The sequence below is a fragment of the Limulus polyphemus genome, unplaced genomic scaffold (genome assembly GCF_000517525.1).
Source record: "Limulus polyphemus unplaced genomic scaffold, Limulus_polyphemus-2.1.2 Scaffold2375, whole genome shotgun sequence".
Lineage (NCBI taxonomy): Eukaryota > Metazoa > Arthropoda > Merostomata > Xiphosura > Limulidae > Limulus > Limulus polyphemus.
The window spans coordinates 37236-55070 of NW_013667985.1; the positions used below are offsets into that span (position 1 = coordinate 37236).

The following is a 17835-nucleotide window of genomic DNA, read 5'->3' on the forward strand; positions in this document are numbered from 1 at the left end:
ATTTTGAGTATAGACTAACTCCATCTTATATCAAAACTGGTTTAGAAAAGTGTATTATTTACTTTGTAATTGTGAGATAAGAGGTTATATTAATGTCATATGTAGGAGATTATATTTTATCCCGCCTACTTTAATACTGGATTATATCCATTAAAAACGAAACCATTACATATCCTAATGCAAGGAACCGTTACATTAAAAGCATTTTCATTCCCACAAGAAAAAATATTTAAATACTTTAGACTGCAAAATGGCTTACAAAGTTGATTTAATTGATTATATTTTTTTGTTTGTTGTTAAGCACAAAACTACACAATGGGCTATTTGTGTTCTGCTCTTTGCGGGTATTACTGCTGAGCTACCGGAGGGTAAATGATTAAAACTACATATTTATCAGGCATTCTTATTTAAGCTTACATCATTACGACGTTTTGGAAAATCAATTGGTTTGTTTGTTTGTTATGGATTTCGAGCAAAGCTACACGAGGGCTATCTGCGCTAGCTGTCCCTAATTTAGCAGTGTAAGACTAGAGGGAAGGCAGCTAGTCATTACCAATTCTTGGACTAATTTTTTTTACCAACGAATAGTGGGACTGACCGTTTCATTATAACGCCCCCACGGCTGAAAGGACGAGCATGTTTGGTGTGATGGGAATTCGAACCCGCGACCGCAGATTGCGAGTCGAGTGCCCTAACCACCTGGCCGCCCCCAGTGGCAGAGCGATATGTTTGCGGACTTACAACGCTAGAATCCGGGTTTCGATAGCCGTGGTGGACAGTGCACAGATAGCCCATTGTGTAGCTTTGTGCTTAATTACAAACAAACAAACCACCTGGCCATGAAGGTCAGTTGGAGATTTGCCTTTTGCCATAAACTCCAACGAAATCTTATTATACACAACACAAATGTTTAAAGACATTTCATGGTTTTAAAATATTTTTGTTTTTATTTTAGGCGCAAAGCTGTACAATAGGCTATCTGTGCTGTGTCCACCGTAAGGATTTAATCTCAAATTTTAACATTATAACCCACCAAGCTTACAGCTGAGTCACCAAGGTGGGTTGGGGGACTATTTGAAAAACAAATGTGTTCTGTACAGTTTCAAACCAAACAGAATAATAATAATAATGGTAAAGGTTCAAGAAAAGTAATTGTTATAAAAAAAAGTTATTCTCAGGATTGCTGCTGGAATTGACTAATTCCGCTTAGCGGGCAGGGCGTGGCCTAGTATCAGGATGAGAAGAGAGTCGCGGTTTGTGATGTGTTGCCTTTGAACACGCCTCTCATCTCTCGTAGAATACTAGCCGCGACCCGCAAAAAAATTTGCAGTAGTTTTCATGCCCTTCGCTTGAATTTTCCATATTCTATCAGTTTCACGCACGCCATTTAAGCTACGCTTCCTTTCAGGCATTATGTGTTAGATCGATAAACTCTGATCTATTTGGAAAATTGTATGCGGTCAGACAAACAAATTCACGTAGATGTAACTTTATTTAATAAAACTACACGGAAAGTAAACAATAAAGTATAGTAATTGTATTTATAATAGTGTACAGAGTATGAAACATGTGAAATAGTTATGAGCGTTCAGTGTATGATACTGTTTTACGAGTTGAAACAAAGAAACTAACAAAAATAAAGAATAAAACACGTAGTAAAGAAAAAGTAGCTAAAGGTGTTTATAGCAGTCTCTGAAACGAATCGAAACTAAATGATTACAAAGTAAAGGAAATGTAAAGTTACAATAAAGACAAACATAGCCGAATATGTAGAAACATCTGAACGCGTGCTCACAAAGTTATAAGCATATGGTTTTGAACGAACTTTGCATGCATATTTTTGACCTAAATAGTTGTGAAGCCTATAGCAATTGCATTTAGTGTAATGCTCTTTTTTAAAGGAAATTACAAGTGGGTTAAGTGTTGTTTGCGTGAAATAATTTGCAAATAAAAAAGCTAAAGTTGAAATTGAAGCCAGTCGTCAGGTAATGACAACGACATTGTATCATCGTGTACCACACTCATTGCATTGAAAAGTTTGACTAAATAAAGAACAGGTAAGGAGATTCTGAATTGAAAAGCCAATATATAATCTGTACATTTCGAACAAAGGTCTTTCTAACAAGACGAGATTTGTAGAGCTTGATCGAGAAATTTGCGAAAAAAAGTTCCGGGCAAACAAATACAAGCGTATTATTTATATAGATAATATGATGATTACGAAATACAAAATGTTAGGACATGAAGGGTATATGGTTTCTTAAATAAAACAAGAGTGCTATCGTAGCAAATATTTGTATCAACTTCTAAATTTGTACTGTAAGAAAAATTGTTTTGTTTTGAGTTTTTCTAAGGTGTCCTTATTTTCCAGAGGCTCAGAGTCAGGCCTCAGAACTTTTCTTGATTGCCGTGTTTTACTTTCTTAGTTGCTAATATCTTGTAAGAACTAGATGATATACTGTTGTGGTGTTTTATGTAAACGTTTTCTTAGGGAAGGTCAATATGGAATCTTAACTATTTCAGTTATTATTTTTGTGGTGGCTCTCGCTATATGCTATATAATCTTGGTTGAGGTTGTAAAAAACACATGCTTCGTTACAGTTACCTTTGTTTGCTTAGAAGTTTTGCCTAAAGAACTGAACAAGGGCTAACTGGGTACAGCAGTCTTTAACTTTGAACTACCAATTCATGAGCTATTATTGTCTGACCGAATAGTGGAATTTGAAGCTCACTCTAAAGCCGTGGGTACGCTCTAAAAGTATGGAATGCGTTTTCAAGACAAAGGGACGTGAACCATATACTCTCTGATTCACAATTCATTATTAGGCCATGCCTGGCATGCTAAGTAGCATTTATTTCTATAGGGTTGCACTGGATCTTTTATATTTTAATCAAGATACTCTAATATTTTTTTATCTCAACGAATTGCCCTGCTTTTGTTTATCTTGAGTCTCTGTGTGGTAAAGTTAGAGGAATAATATCCAGATTTCTCTTTTCTTTATGATATATAAAATAGTGTGTGTGTGAGCTAAAAGCTGATATCATTTCTATAAATAATTAACTTAAGCAACTGGCATATCATATGTTTTATTTCTTCTTTAACTTGCCTGATGTTTCATTCATTAAACATAAACTTTAGTTCCCTTTTCGAATATTTATGAAATAAGGACCTTCTCTTAGAAGCGCAAACTTTGCAATGTTCTGAATATATATATGATTTTTTTACTGCCAATGAAGTCTCAAAATGAAATGTACGCTTTAAAAAAATATTTGGTAAAGATTTTGAACTATGTTTAGATAATTTGATTTGAAGCCATGTTGTTCCTACTGGGAGACAGGGAAATGCTAAAAATTACGTGCATGAAAAATTCAAAACATACTAGGATTTATGCATAACTGCTAAATTGGGGTATGCCCCATAACCGTTTCTTACAACACAAGGTGCTACATTTTCATTTATATTGTACTAGTTTGGTTTTGAGTAGAAAAATGAAAAACGTGAGAATAGAAAATTAAAATTATATTTTATTATTAATAATCAATGAATCGTTCCAAATTGAACGCTTTCATCTATCAACTTAACAGAGGGAAGAACAGAAAAATCAAGCATCGATTGGAACCTTTTTGAAGGATACCTTATTTTTTGATTATTTCTTGCTTGAGAGGTGAAGGTAGCTCCTAAATGTATCTGATCCGATATTGATCAGTGTAGTAATATATTGTGTACTTACACATGCATTGATGAAAAAATTAAAAATACCTTGTAGCTTGACCTTTCTACACCACTTACTCATTGTTTACTAGCTCTTGTTTCTATGCGATAGAATTGAAATACGTCATCAATACTTTATGGATATTATCCAGAGCCTATGATTAATTACTTAGTATGGGGTTCTTATACATATGTTAGGTACGTTATATTAAATGATTTTGGAGCCACTTGGATTCACAAAGATAACGATTCCAGTCATAAAATGTTTCCGTTATAAACAAACGATCCAGAACATTGTTCTGATAGTAAGCAAAGTTTATCTAAACCTTCGTGTTTATGTGTTTATGTAAATTCCTTTAAATTAAGGAATTAATATAATTCTGCTTTATAAAAAAATACAAACTTTTCTTTTCTTTTTCTACAGTCACGGAAAAGGAAATACGACAATGGTAAGACCTATCACACTGATAACGTCCAAAAATATTTTTATAATATTCATTTGTTAAGCAGAATGAAACTTATCTTTTAAAACTCTATTACCATTATACATTTAATATTTCGCATGTCAAAACTAATGCAATATTTTTCTTAATTTCTTTCAAACAATTTGGTACATAATAAATATTTCGAGCATCTGATGCCTCTAACCAAAAAAAAACGCATCTGTAAGTATTTTGAAATTTTTTTTAATGCAGATACCTTTTGATTTCTGCGACATTTGCAGGTATAAAGGTTTTGTGAAAGACTGTCCAAATGGGAAGCTAACTGAACAGGTAAGATATTGGCATAGTTATATGACCTTAGTTTATTTGTGATATTTCTTTTTGAAAACCTGTATATATATATATATAAAGTATGTGCAGTGTGTGAATGCATTCATTACTCCCAGGACAGAAACGACACATGAAAAACGTGTAGAAAATTAAAGTATGGTTTACTGAAGGCTATTCCATGGAAAAAAATAGGAGCTATAAAAAGGGTGTATAACATTTTTGCTGTTGGTGATAGAAGATTTCGACGTAGAAAGCCCAATATGTTAAAAAATTATACTAATTAATACAGAGTAACTCTTTACGTGATATACAACAACCCAGTAGAGATCTAGCAAATGTCCTTGCTGTAAATGCGAGAGAGATTGTTATCTCTAAAGCAGTAAGATATACATTAGCACAAAGTGGTTTCAATAGATGTCTAACTCTCAAAAGCCATGCGTAGGAAGCTAACGAAATCAAAAAGCTAAAACGGGTATCTGATGTTATACAATGGGGTGATCAAACATGGAGTAGTTTGCTCTTCATCAATTAACCTAAACTGAATTTGTTTGTGTTTTATAGAAAAGAGAACTGTATTACGGTCAACTTACAACATATACAGTGAAGCATGCTGCGTGAGCTACAACTTTACCAATAGAGTTAGAGGCCCTACACAAAACTGATGGTACTTTAACTGCTGATAGGTACAAGCACATTCTTATATAACATGCTATTCCCTTAGGAACAAGGCCTGTTGGGCAGGGGCTCATATTCCAGCAAGACAATGATTCCAAACAAACAGTAGATGTGAAACGATACCTGGTAGAAAATAGGTCCATGAAACACTCACAACCATGGCTCGGCCTACACGAAGTTCCGATATAGATATTGTTAAGGTTGTATGGGCATATGTGATAGGTCAAACAGTAACCAAACAAGTTAGATGAATTTTGGGAGTAAGGCGGAACATTTGGAATAATATTTCACAATCATAAATTTATGAAATTATGGTAGAATAAAACCAGATATAATGTTCTGTTTAAAGTATATAGAAATACTAGTGCATCGTACGACTTATTACGTCTTCTTTGTAATAATGTATTGTACTAATGATAAAAATAACCATTTAGTTGCAATTGATCATTGTTTATGAAGTTTGTAAATGTATCACCTCTGTTTTTATAATTATTTACAATACTATATTTAACAGTTACCTTTTTACTCCGGAACAGAAAGTTCTACTTCTACTTTTTAACCTAAATATGTTTCGTTTTTATATATTCCACCTAATAGGAACAAAACAGAACAGCTTCTATTTTTTGACAGAAAGACTTTTTTAATGACATTGCTAAACATAAAAAAGTGTAAGCCTAATTTTCACTTTCCTAAATCCGCTTACGTTTAGGAAGAAACCATTACTGATGGCATGTAAGAACCAAACCATACGTATTTCGGGAAATCTTGTTATATGATTCGTGAACAAAAAAAAAATCGAATAACTTTAGCTTTTATGTGTCTTTCTTGCTTTTCGTTTTTACTCTGTTTTCGTGATAGATGCAGGACATTTATTTTCTTGTTTTGTTGCTTGACAAAAATTATATTTTGTCTTTTTCTGTAGGGGTTTCTACGGATCTACAAACTATTTTTTCCACAAGGTGACCCGTCCAAGTTCACATCACTGGTGTTCAGGGTGTTTGACGAGAACAATGTATGTCAAGAAATTTATTAATATATGCTAGAAACGGATAAATATATAAGTATATAGCTACATAACAGATACAAGGTGACCCGTCCAAGTTCACATCACTGGTGTTCAGGGTGTTTGACGAGAACAATGTATTTCAATAAATTTATTAATATATTCTAGAAACGGATAAATATATAAGTATATAGCTACATAACAGATACAAGGTGACCCGTCCAAGTTCACATCACTGGTGTTCAGGGTGTTTGACGAGAACAATGTATGTCAAGAAATTTATTAATATATGCTAGAAACGGGTAAATATATAAGTATATAGCTACATAACAGATACAAATCTTAACCATATAAATAATATCTTTACGTATACATAAATTTACGCAGCTTGATATATGAGTATGTAACAATTTCATATTGAAATATTCCTTATATAAACCTTTTATATCATTTGCTGATTTAAAGACATTTCTTATGTTGTAAGTGAAGGTTGTTTATATGCAAAAATGTTCTGTACATTCATTGTTTATACATACTGGCTCAAAGGCTGACTTTATAGCCCAGAGACATTGTGAGCTTAACCCATGAATTCTTATAATGACATTGATATCAGTGACAGTGCAAGATTGCTCTTGTTTTATTACATTTTCCTCGTAGTCTTAAGTTACTTTTTCTATTTTTAAAGTATACCAAACTCTTTATTGCGTATGAATACAGATTGGAGAATGTAAGGTGAAAAGATAAAAGAGGTAAGAGATATACCGATATAAAGACAGGTAGATATATAAGAAAATAAAAGCTACGAATATATATATATATATAAATATATATAGTAGACAGATAGATGGCTAGCTTCGCCTACTTTTGCTAATGGGAATAGAACATAGGAATTGTTATCTACGTCTACACTACAATTTATCACAACTGAATCACCTTCTACTTCAGTTGAATCAGATACATAAAATGTAGCTGTAGCACCAATTACTTTGAAATTTTTATTTATTGTGTATGGCCTCGTTAATACAGTATCTTCTGCGATTATTTTATTGATTAAACTCTACGCTTTCACGCATATGCGAATGCTGAGTTGAAAAATATTAACAAATTTCATGTAGAATTTATCACCAGGATGAAAAATAAAAAACCAAAAAACACAAAGATATTATGGAAGTTCCAATTTAATCAAACACGCTTTCCAAAGTACGCACATAAGTGTATTACATGATGACATCAACGCAAACGGTCGTTTTAGTAAATGCTAGTTTGTTCGGAATTTTTGTGCGAAGATACACAAGGACGATCTACGCTTAATTTTGATGCACTAAAATCAACACTGTTTTATCAGGTTATGCTTCAAACATGCTCGTTGTTAAAATAAGAAGTAAAAATGTATCGTAATGAGACACCCTCAACTTTTGTAATAACATAAAAAACCAGTGTCACAACGGTATGTCTGCTGACTTACAATGATAGAAACCGGGTTTCAATACCTGTGGTGGACAGAGCACAGATAGCCCATTGTGTAGCTGTGTGCTTAACTACATACATACAAACAAACATCAATATTCTTCTACACTACATATTTTGTTTGTTTGTAGTTAAGCACAAAGCTACACAAAGGGTTTGTTATCTGTGCTCTGCCCACCACGGGTATCGAAACCCGGTTTCTAGCGTTGTAAGTCCGCAGACATAGCGCTGTGCCACTGGGGGGCTCGTATTTTGTAAAATATATATAAAAAACCTGAAATATACACAATGCCAAACTTTGTAATACAGCAATAATCTCACCAACTACTAGGTTTACTATAAAAACACGCAATGCCGGACGGTTTTAATACATTGTGTAATATTTGTGGCCAAGCTATCTGCCACCTTCCCTAAGATGGAACTATTTATTGATCAGAGGGAAGACAGCCATTCGGCAGCACTCTATCACTCATCATCCAAACTAAGGGACTGACCGTCACTCTTATAACGTGCCCACATCTTAAAGAGTGGAACATATTTAGAGGTATCGCAAGGATTCGAACCAGGCTCGCCAGCACCAAAACTTAGAGCTCCCATTTTTACTGAAACGAGAACATTTTCAACTTCTTAGTTCACGATAATTTTGACTCGGTTCGTTTTTTGTAGACTATTTCCTTCCCTCTGTTTATTATCATGCGTTATTATTACTTAAAAGCTCAAAAATCTTATTTTAACTCAGTCTGTGAATCAATGAAACCGAATTTAGTGGGATTGGGTGGGCTACAGAGGGATGTCATTGTTTCTGATATTCAAGTTGGAACAAAAAACATTTACTTCAATAAAAGGTTCGATATGTTTACCAAAAAAAAAACCCCATCAACAATCAATACTTTACTGCCGAAATAATTCGCCCCTCAATAGTGTTCAGCTACGAAGATGCGGAGTTTAAGGGATGGTCGGACTGTGTGTCCTCTTGGACAAAATAGTAGAAGTGTTCATGTTCCGCTAGGTATCAAACTTAGCCACCTTACAGCGGCAAATAAGCTTCATTAAGCCTTCATCGGCCGTCTCTATCGACAGAACTTGCGAAAAATGCGAAGAAAACAGCTTTATAAAGCTGAGGAACCAAATCTAGTCCAAAATATTTTTCCACCATCTTGTTTTCTATGAGATTTTTGGATTAAAGTATGAGTCTTATTCCTGCACAGCTTGGAAATCAATACGAATTCGGCCACACTTTGGGCATTTTAGGTTCCAGACATCGTTTGGAAGAGTACCAGAAAACTTTGCTTGGGATCGACTCACCAAACATGTTTCCCTGACTCGCAGAGTGAATGTTAACCAAAAAATTATTATAGCGAAATTTAACGACATAACTTAGGCAAAATTGAAATGTTGGAGCCAAGACAATTACACTTTCTAACTTTTTTGCCGATCATATAATAAGAATAATAAAAGCCACAAAATAAAGATTGTTTGGCAGTTATTTTGTTAATAAACTGAAAATATGTCGTTTTTTTTTTGTCTAATTAGCTCCGACGTTCCAATTATATTCCGCCCTTCGCAAACAAATACTATACTTGTCAATACGCTCAGAGACCTCTTCTGAGAAAAAAAACAGGAAAAAACAACTTAATCTAGATAAAATAAAAAATATCTTACTAATGAAAAAATGCTATTAAACAAGAGTACGATAATAAACCAAACTTTCAAGCCAGTAACTACACAATACAATGATGTAAAGTTTACCCTATCACGAAACTGCGTCACCAATAAAAAAATAACTGTTTACATTGTTTAATTTCTGTAGTACATATTAGTGTATACAAGACATATCAATACTAGAAATAAACAACCTTATAACACCAAAATGTTGTTTATATTTACTTAACACTCAACGTTTCGCTTTACAGCTTCTTTAGGAGCGTTCACTAAAGCACAAACCGAACCTGACAGTACATCATTTAAATCATTTGAAGCTTTGTAGTATCAGTTTCGGTTTGTGTTTTAGTGAACACTCCTGAAGAAGCTGTGAAGCGAAACGTTGAGTGTTAACATTGTCTATCGGCATAAAATACGTTGCATTTTATACAACATGATTTCACACGAGAGATTTTAATACTAACTAGCATCCTCCTTCATTCATGTCATACCACAAGCTATGGAATAATACTAACTAGCATCTTCCTTCATCCATGTCATACCACAAGCTATGGAATAATACTAACTAGCATCCTCCTTCATTCATGTCATACCACAAGCTATGGAATAATACTAACTAGCATCCTCCTTCATTCATGTCATACCACAAGCTATGGAATAATACTAACTAGCATCTTCCTTCATCTATGTCATACCACAAGCTATGGAATAATACTAACTAGCATCCTCCTTCATTCATGTCATACCACAAGCTATGGAATAATACTAACTAGCATCCTCCTTCATTCATGTCATACCACAAGCTTTGGAATAATACTAACTAGCATCCTCTTTCATTCATGTCATACCACAAGCTTTGGAATAATACTAACTAGCATCCTCCTTCATCCATGTCATACCACAAGCTTTGGAATAATACTAACTAGCATCCTCCTTCATTCATGTCATACTACAAGCTATGGAATAATACTAACTAGCATCCTCCTTCATTCATGTCATACCACAAGCTATGGAATAATACTAACTAGCATCCTCCTTCATTCATGTCATACCACAAGCTATGGAATAATAATAACTAGCATCCTCCTCCATTCATGTCATACCACAAGCTATGGAAACATATTATTTTTATTTCTTCTGACGATTTTTCCTTTCGTGACATTTTTTGTTGTTGTTGAAGAACCAACAGCTCAAATAGTGAAAAAACGTTTATCGACGATCTCATCAACTACAGTCTTTTTAGTACATTAGATAGATAGGTACATAGGGTGCGCTGATATCGATTGTTTTAATCTAGGGAGTAAACAGAACGCATGATGTAGCTGTCACTTTAATTTCACCTAAGGAAACACCATCTGATCTAGACTGATAACAGGGAGGAAACAGTAATCCCAGTTTCTTTATGTCTTAGAGCAGTTCACTTCAATTCTGCCTAACGAAATGCAGGAAAAGAAAATCCAACTGATTTACTGATTTAGATTGATGGTAGTAAGGAAGGAGAACCAGTCATTTTTCATGTTTTAGGGCACGTTATATCGCTATAGTCACCAGCCGAAGAAAATAGTCGAGAGCTCTGTAAATTAATGCGAACGTTCGACCACTGGTTATGTTACTAATCTATAGAAAATATGAGTTCAACCGGTTAAGAAAGAAAGAAAATATACATGATCGCACTAAACTATCAAATACGTAGATTCCCACCTTAATTATGACACAGCATGGAATGACCTCGTGGTTAGGGTGCTCGGCTCACAATCTGCGGGTCGCAGGTTCGAAACCCTCCCACCTAATATGCTTCCCTCTTTCAGCTGTGGGGGCATTATAATGTGACGATCAATTATAAATGTCGTTGGTAAAAGAGTAGCCTAAAATTTGGCGATGGGTGGTGTTGACTAGCTGCCTTCACCCTAGTCTTTCTCTGTTTAATTAGGGACGGCTAGAGCCGATAACCCTCAGTAAGATTTACGCGAAATTCAACAAACCACTGTAATTATGCTAAACATTTGTTAAATATTTATGTTTCGTTCAACACGCGATTTATATATTAACTATTCGAACTTCATAAGCCTACACGTTGTTTTAAACATTACACAAGAAATTAAACGTGTCATTAATAATTATAAACTGATGCTGAATTAATGAGCTGATAAATGCCAGATTCACGAATCAACATATTAATCACTTAGTTGCGAATTAAGGCGCGTAATCGGTGGGTTTTTAACACCATTTTTTGAGTTTACGCTTAAGTTGAACCTGTTTAAAGACGCACCTTGTCAATGTTGCCTGGGTTTCTGCACGATTTTTACTCTTGATGAGATGAATATATTCTGAAACGGAGAAAGTTGATAGACCTATAATTAAAAGTAAAAAAAGAATATTAAATAAGCTTCTGTAGTATACAGTAATGAATTTATTACTCCCAATGAAACATACATGTCTGAATCATTTCGTCAAAATGGGCCAACTGCTTGACATGTTTGATAATAATAGATCTGAAGAAACTGTATACTTCATTTGTCAAACCATTTGAACTTTATCAATCTCACAATAATAACTTGGGTTTGTTTATAGTATTAAAGATTTGTAAGATGTGAAGGAAAAATAACTGCTTAAATAATGCTAAGATCTTCAATTTGCGCTTCAAGGCGAAGATTATTGTAATATTGGTTAGAACAAAATTATGCGACGAATTTCTTCAGTTTGTTACTAGCATCCAGTCTACGAGACAGGGGGGGGGTATTTTGGGTGTGCTGATTCCCAAACAAAGTTTTCCTGTACTTTCTTTTTTAAATACTGAATGGAGATTTGAAATCCTTGGGATATCTGGAATCTGAATTGCTTACTAGTGTCATCCAACTGACACTTGTTTCAAAGCCATCAGGGAGTAAAATCCATTTCCCCATCCAATATCCCATACAAAATACGGTAGTGGACGCAAATGTTGTGTAATACAAGATCTGGCTCCTCATCTTTATAGAGCTGTTTTCTCCGCGGTTTTTACTAGTTATGTCGAAAGATATCATTACATGATGATGAATTCTTAGTGACGAAAAGAATGTTTGATATTACTGACTTTCATAATTCCAATTTTCAGCAATGCATACATCACCAATGCATGAAAAAGCAGTATTTAGTCATCATTGTTATTGTTGTAGTGGTTTTTCCTTGAAATTCCAGATAAATACTCGCCAACTGGGTTTCAGGAGTTAGTTTTGTAAGTGATGAGATAGTTGGTGTAGAGGTCGCAGTGGCAGTTGTAAAAGTAGCAGCAGATATAGCATCAGGACAGCATTCCAGCACATGACATGAGAGAATAATGATCAACCAATGGTTTTATCTCTGTTTTATGTCACCAAGGATACAATATTCATTAGCGTTTTCTTCTTTGACCAATCATGGTACGCCATGATGAACTCTTACATGTCTTGCAAGCAGAACGCCAACCTCTTAAACTCCACATTTTCTTGGATGAACACTATTGAGAGGTGAGGTTTTTTGACAGTAGAGTGAGGTTAACGGATCAAGTCCTTTATCGGAGTTAGTATTTTTGGTTTTAGTTTGAATACTGGAAACCGTGACACTCCTCTGACACCCGTTTTCGGTCTCCTGAACTCCTACACTGGGTGTTAAATATTGTTCCAGAATCATTAACTTCTCTTGAAGTTATTTAATTTGTATGAATACATTTCAAGATCTGTATCTAAACATATATGCATCATTAAGGATACCTCTGATCATGCTCGTAAATTCTTATCTGCTGAAAAACGTTTTTCACAACTACAATTAATCAACAGCTATGTCAGATTCACAACGGGCCAGAAGCCTTTTTTTACTTCCAATTATTTCTTTCGAATATGGAATATCAATAATTCTTGATTGTTTTGGAATGATTGAAGACTTACCATCTAAAACGACTTTGAAAACAAAATTTTGGTGTATCGATGGGATTTTCATGCTGAATCAAAAACATTATTATTTAGTTCACTTTACATTCATACAGTTGAAAGAACTATTTTTTGTTACGACACAATCAGAATTATAGTTTCTTGATGTTGTGAAATGAAAATAATTAGTTGTTATTATTTTATATCTTTGCAACAAGGATTAATTATTGGAACTACTTTTCACTTGGGGCTTCGTATTTCAGTTTTTCACAGATTATTACAAAATCTAGCAATGTCCTTGCTTAGAGCACTATCAAAGAGGTTAATTCAGTTTTGACTGACAAAAAACAACGCTTTTAAAACGTAAACTCTTTGCGTGAAAATGTGGTACAAGATTAAGAGTTTTTCTCGCAATTTGTAAGATAAGGCTGGAAAGAAATTCAATGAAATAGCAACGTTTTTCTGTTAACATGTTTTGGAATTATACTATCTGGAATTGAGTAAAGAAGACATTAGTGTCGAGATATTGCCATTCTTATTATGCTATCAGGCAGTTATTCAATTGAATATATTGTCAGTACCATGCCCATACTTTCTTGTTATTCCAACCTATAACATAATCGTCACTGTCCACAAACTTCCACGCGTTTTATTAGGAGGTAATAGATGGCATGAAATGATAATCAATATCATTGTGACACGTGCATTGAAGTGTATACTGTTTAAAAATTTCAGCAAATAAGTGACTTGTAGTGTAAACATATGAGGAATTGTTGGTCCTGCTGTTTATTAATGGAAAATTGAGCCTAGGATTTTTACAGTCTTATTAGCTATCATTGAATTATAAAATACACGCTACGACTAACTGAAGGTTTCAGTTTCGAGCAACTTCAGTTCTCTTCTGTTCATTGTGCTGGAAGATAATGGTCAACGTCTGAAGCTTTTGCTCTGCGTAAGTTATAATTGTGTGGTATGCAAGTACCACATAGCTCACTCTCCTATCTTGTATATTTCATATTTACAAAACCTTTCAGAAGACATGACTCGGAACATCCTAAATATGGCCGAGGTGATGTGCCAAAGTTAAACCTAGGTATTACCTCCTTTAGCAGAGCTTAATCACGCGAATGATCTATTGTTTAATGTGATAGTTACATTATATCGTGTGGAGTGTACGTCTTGTGTACGTGGAGTGCAACTGCCCTATGACTGATATATAGAGTAAAGACATTTCTGAATACTCGTGATTCAGACAGATTCGTCTTTGTCGAAGTATTGTCCACATTTCTTTGTTTACTTTAGTATCTGCTCATCGTGCACGCTTCCTCTTCATTATCGTTAAAGTTTAACGAATCTCCAGATGTCACGAAGATCACAATATTACACCTGAAACAAATCACAACATCTCTCTTTGCACATACTAAGTCCTCGAATCTTCATTATTGCAAAGATCAACAAATTATGGTTTTATTAATTGGATTAGAAGCTTTACGTTACTTTCTATATGTTTAACAGTGTTTACTAGTAGAGTGGTCACCGGCTTTTAGCATATATTTCACTAATTGGTGTTTAAAGAGATGTAATGTTTAGATAACGGCTTTAAGGTATCGATTAAAATATATTATCGACATGCAATTGTCCTATTTAGTCTCAATTGATAAACGATGGTGAAAATTACTCATCCTAACTCAAGATTACAGCTAAAACAATCCTAACTCAAGATTACAGCTAAAACAATCCTAACTCAAGATTACAGCTAAAACAGACTAGTTCAATGGTAAGATGAGATTTTCTTTTTAAATTTGCTCATAATATTATTACAATGATAGAACCAAGATATATAGGTTACTATATATAACTCTATGAATTAAGTAACTGTGACTCTTGGAACAATGACGATACGTAGTTACATAATGAAGATTCAGATTACTGGAATTGCGTGTATGAAGTTGTGCCAGCTATATCAAGTGCTCACGAGTTCTTCATTTCCTGGCGTGTATAACTGTCATTTTATAATAGTAAAAACGTTCACGTTTTAATTTAAAACAGAATTGCTTCTTCTGTATTAAAAAAAACAAACTCGTTTTATGTAATTTGTTATATGAAATATATCTCACAACAGATAACAACACCCATACCCATAATGAAACTCTTTAATGGCGAAAGAATGATTATGTGTGTTTTCCATATTTTCAAATTAGTGGATATTTTCTTTGCTATTCTCTTCTAAACCTTTTAACGTAAAACCCGGAATCTCACATTTATAGCACTTTGACGATTGTAGTTTAGCCCACAGGAACTCGGATAACTAAACGTTAATGTCAGAAACTCTGAGTTAAATATATCTTTAGATGAGGATTTTAACCTATTACTCGCTCAACGTTACGTGCTATTTCATTTCGAATGTGATTTTATGGTCATTAAAAGTTATCTTGTTTCCTTACTCTTGATGTTTTAATCCAAAAGGCGCACACTATATTGGTTGTTAATAACCTCTATCATCATCTGCTGAGGTTTGCAGAGTGGAAGAGTTCACCTCAATCTGGTAGATGACTGGAAATGATGCCAAATAAGGGGTATTATATCTTCAGGTGTTGAATCACATCTGAGGCCTCTCTTGTTTGTAACACCGAATCTTTTTTTTTATTTCATCACACGCACACACACACACAAAAAGGATCAATGTTGTTTCGCACATGTCTGTACATTTGTTTGTCAAGTTTCTTACAAAGCTACTCGAGAGCTATCTGCGCTAGCCGTCCCTAATTTTGAAGTGACAGACGAGAGGGAAAGCAGCTAGTCAACACCATCCACCGCCAGTTCTTGGGCTATAGTTTACCAAGGAATAGTAGGATTTACTCTTACACTATAATACTTCAACGGCTGAAAGGGCGAGTATGTTCGGTGATAAGTTTCGATCCTGCGATCCGCAGATTGTGAGTCAAATGCCTTAATCATCAGACCATGTCAGGCCTATAAGCTAATAAATAAAGACAGCATCGTCAAATATATTCCTAGTATTACAGTACGTTGTTTAAAATTTGATTTTTATTTCTTTTGCAGTATGTATGTCTTTGTCTGTCCTCTGATGCTCAGCGGTAATTTTAAGAACTTATAACGCTAGACTTCTGAATTCGATCACTGTGGTGCCAAAAACACAAACCATTGTACAACTTTAAAACAAACAAATAATAGATCTACCTAATTATGTATGATGAATGCATAATTAAACCTGAGAACATTCAGGAAGTCCAAAAGGACTTTATACAGTGTTACATTTCCGGCACTAAAAGGAGAAGATATCTTTGGATACTAGAGATTTCCAGATCAGCTATTTTTATGCATTCAAATAACAAGTTTCTCTAATAACATCTTGTTAAGTTGTTTTGATCTAAAATTTTATATTGGATGTCTACATACTTTAAGCCTAAGACACAGTAAACATTATTATGTTATTAAAATTCTACAAAACGCCACTGTTCAGTTTTATATCCGACAAGGTTACAAGACAATATTTTAATTTAGAGAACATTACTTACTTTAGGTACATCTTTACTTTGAGACTTTATTTATAACCTTTGCATAGCAAGTTTTGTTCTATAATAATTTACATTTTGCATCTGGTTAAGCAGGTTGTAGACTATGCGAAAAAAAAAGTATTAAGTTAGAGAATCGGTAGGAGAAGATATCTTTAACGTTCATTTTTTCATAACTTATTTGCGTAATGTGTTCACTTGCAGCTCAGTGGTCAAGTATTGTTTGCAGTTTGATTGTACAAGAAGAATGAAGTAGAATATTCTACTTATTCCAATCGAAGATCAGAACTTTATAGATATAGAAGAAGAACGACTGATTTTATCGTTTTATGTACTCAAAGGGGTGGTTCAAAACTTAACAACGGAGTTTCCTTCTAATGGGAAAATAATTAAATAAATAAATGATAATTAAACCCGTGTATCTTCATGAGCACAACTTATTGCTATGCTGTATATAGAGTCTCTACTTCAAGTATACCTTCAGAGAAGTTGGCACAATTAATCGATTTTAAAACAGATTGACAAGAATAGACAAGCAGTCAGATGTTTGTAGCTAGTTGGAAATTTTGTATTTTTAGAACTGTGTATTAAAGAGGGGGAAATATATTTATCAATAGTTATTATAAACGACCTTCTCTTACAGTGATAGTTATAGTTTGCGTTATTAGAACCTTTTATTCTGACAATGTGGCAGGAATTGTGAGAGTTTGATTCATCCTCGTCAACGTTGTTAATGTCTTGAGAAGATATTCCCCATCTTGTGTTACACGCGGCTGGTTTCGCATCTTCGTCAGCTGTTTCTAGAACACCTGGGAAAAAAATGTGGTCAAATATACCGAAGCTTTATACAGGGTATAAAGTCAACTATTTCCATTATACACAGTTACCCAGAATAAATATTTAAGATTTCACAGAGACACAATGAAACGAAAAAAAATACACTGATCACGTTTTATTAATATAAACAGTCTGCAACGAACAGAACAACACTTTTAAAACACATGTTCAATCCTTTCAAGTAAAATAGTGTCGTAACTAACAAATAAAACTCGAAAAAAAAACTGCTCGCTGTAGGCTAAATACAATATTTTCTGTTGTCATATTTTTCTACCAGCTCTAGTTT

General features: G+C 34.1%; 1 protein-coding gene across 1 annotated transcript in view; it reads left to right on the forward strand.

Moving 5' to 3' along the window:
• The window catches only part of LOC106466759 (frequenin-1-like), a 65016-nt gene that overhangs the window by 33031 nt on the left and 14150 nt on the right, over window positions 1-17835 (forward strand). Inside the window, exons 2-6 of the mRNA XM_013927058.2 lie at window positions 4137-4161; window positions 4437-4485; window positions 6083-6172; window positions 12448-12506; window positions 14211-14269. Of these exons, the coding sequence (XP_013782512.1) occupies window positions 4137-4161; window positions 4437-4485; window positions 6083-6172; window positions 12448-12506; window positions 14211-14269 (282 nt within the window). The remainder of the gene's footprint in view (window positions 1-4136; window positions 4162-4436; window positions 4486-6082; window positions 6173-12447; window positions 12507-14210; window positions 14270-17835) is intronic.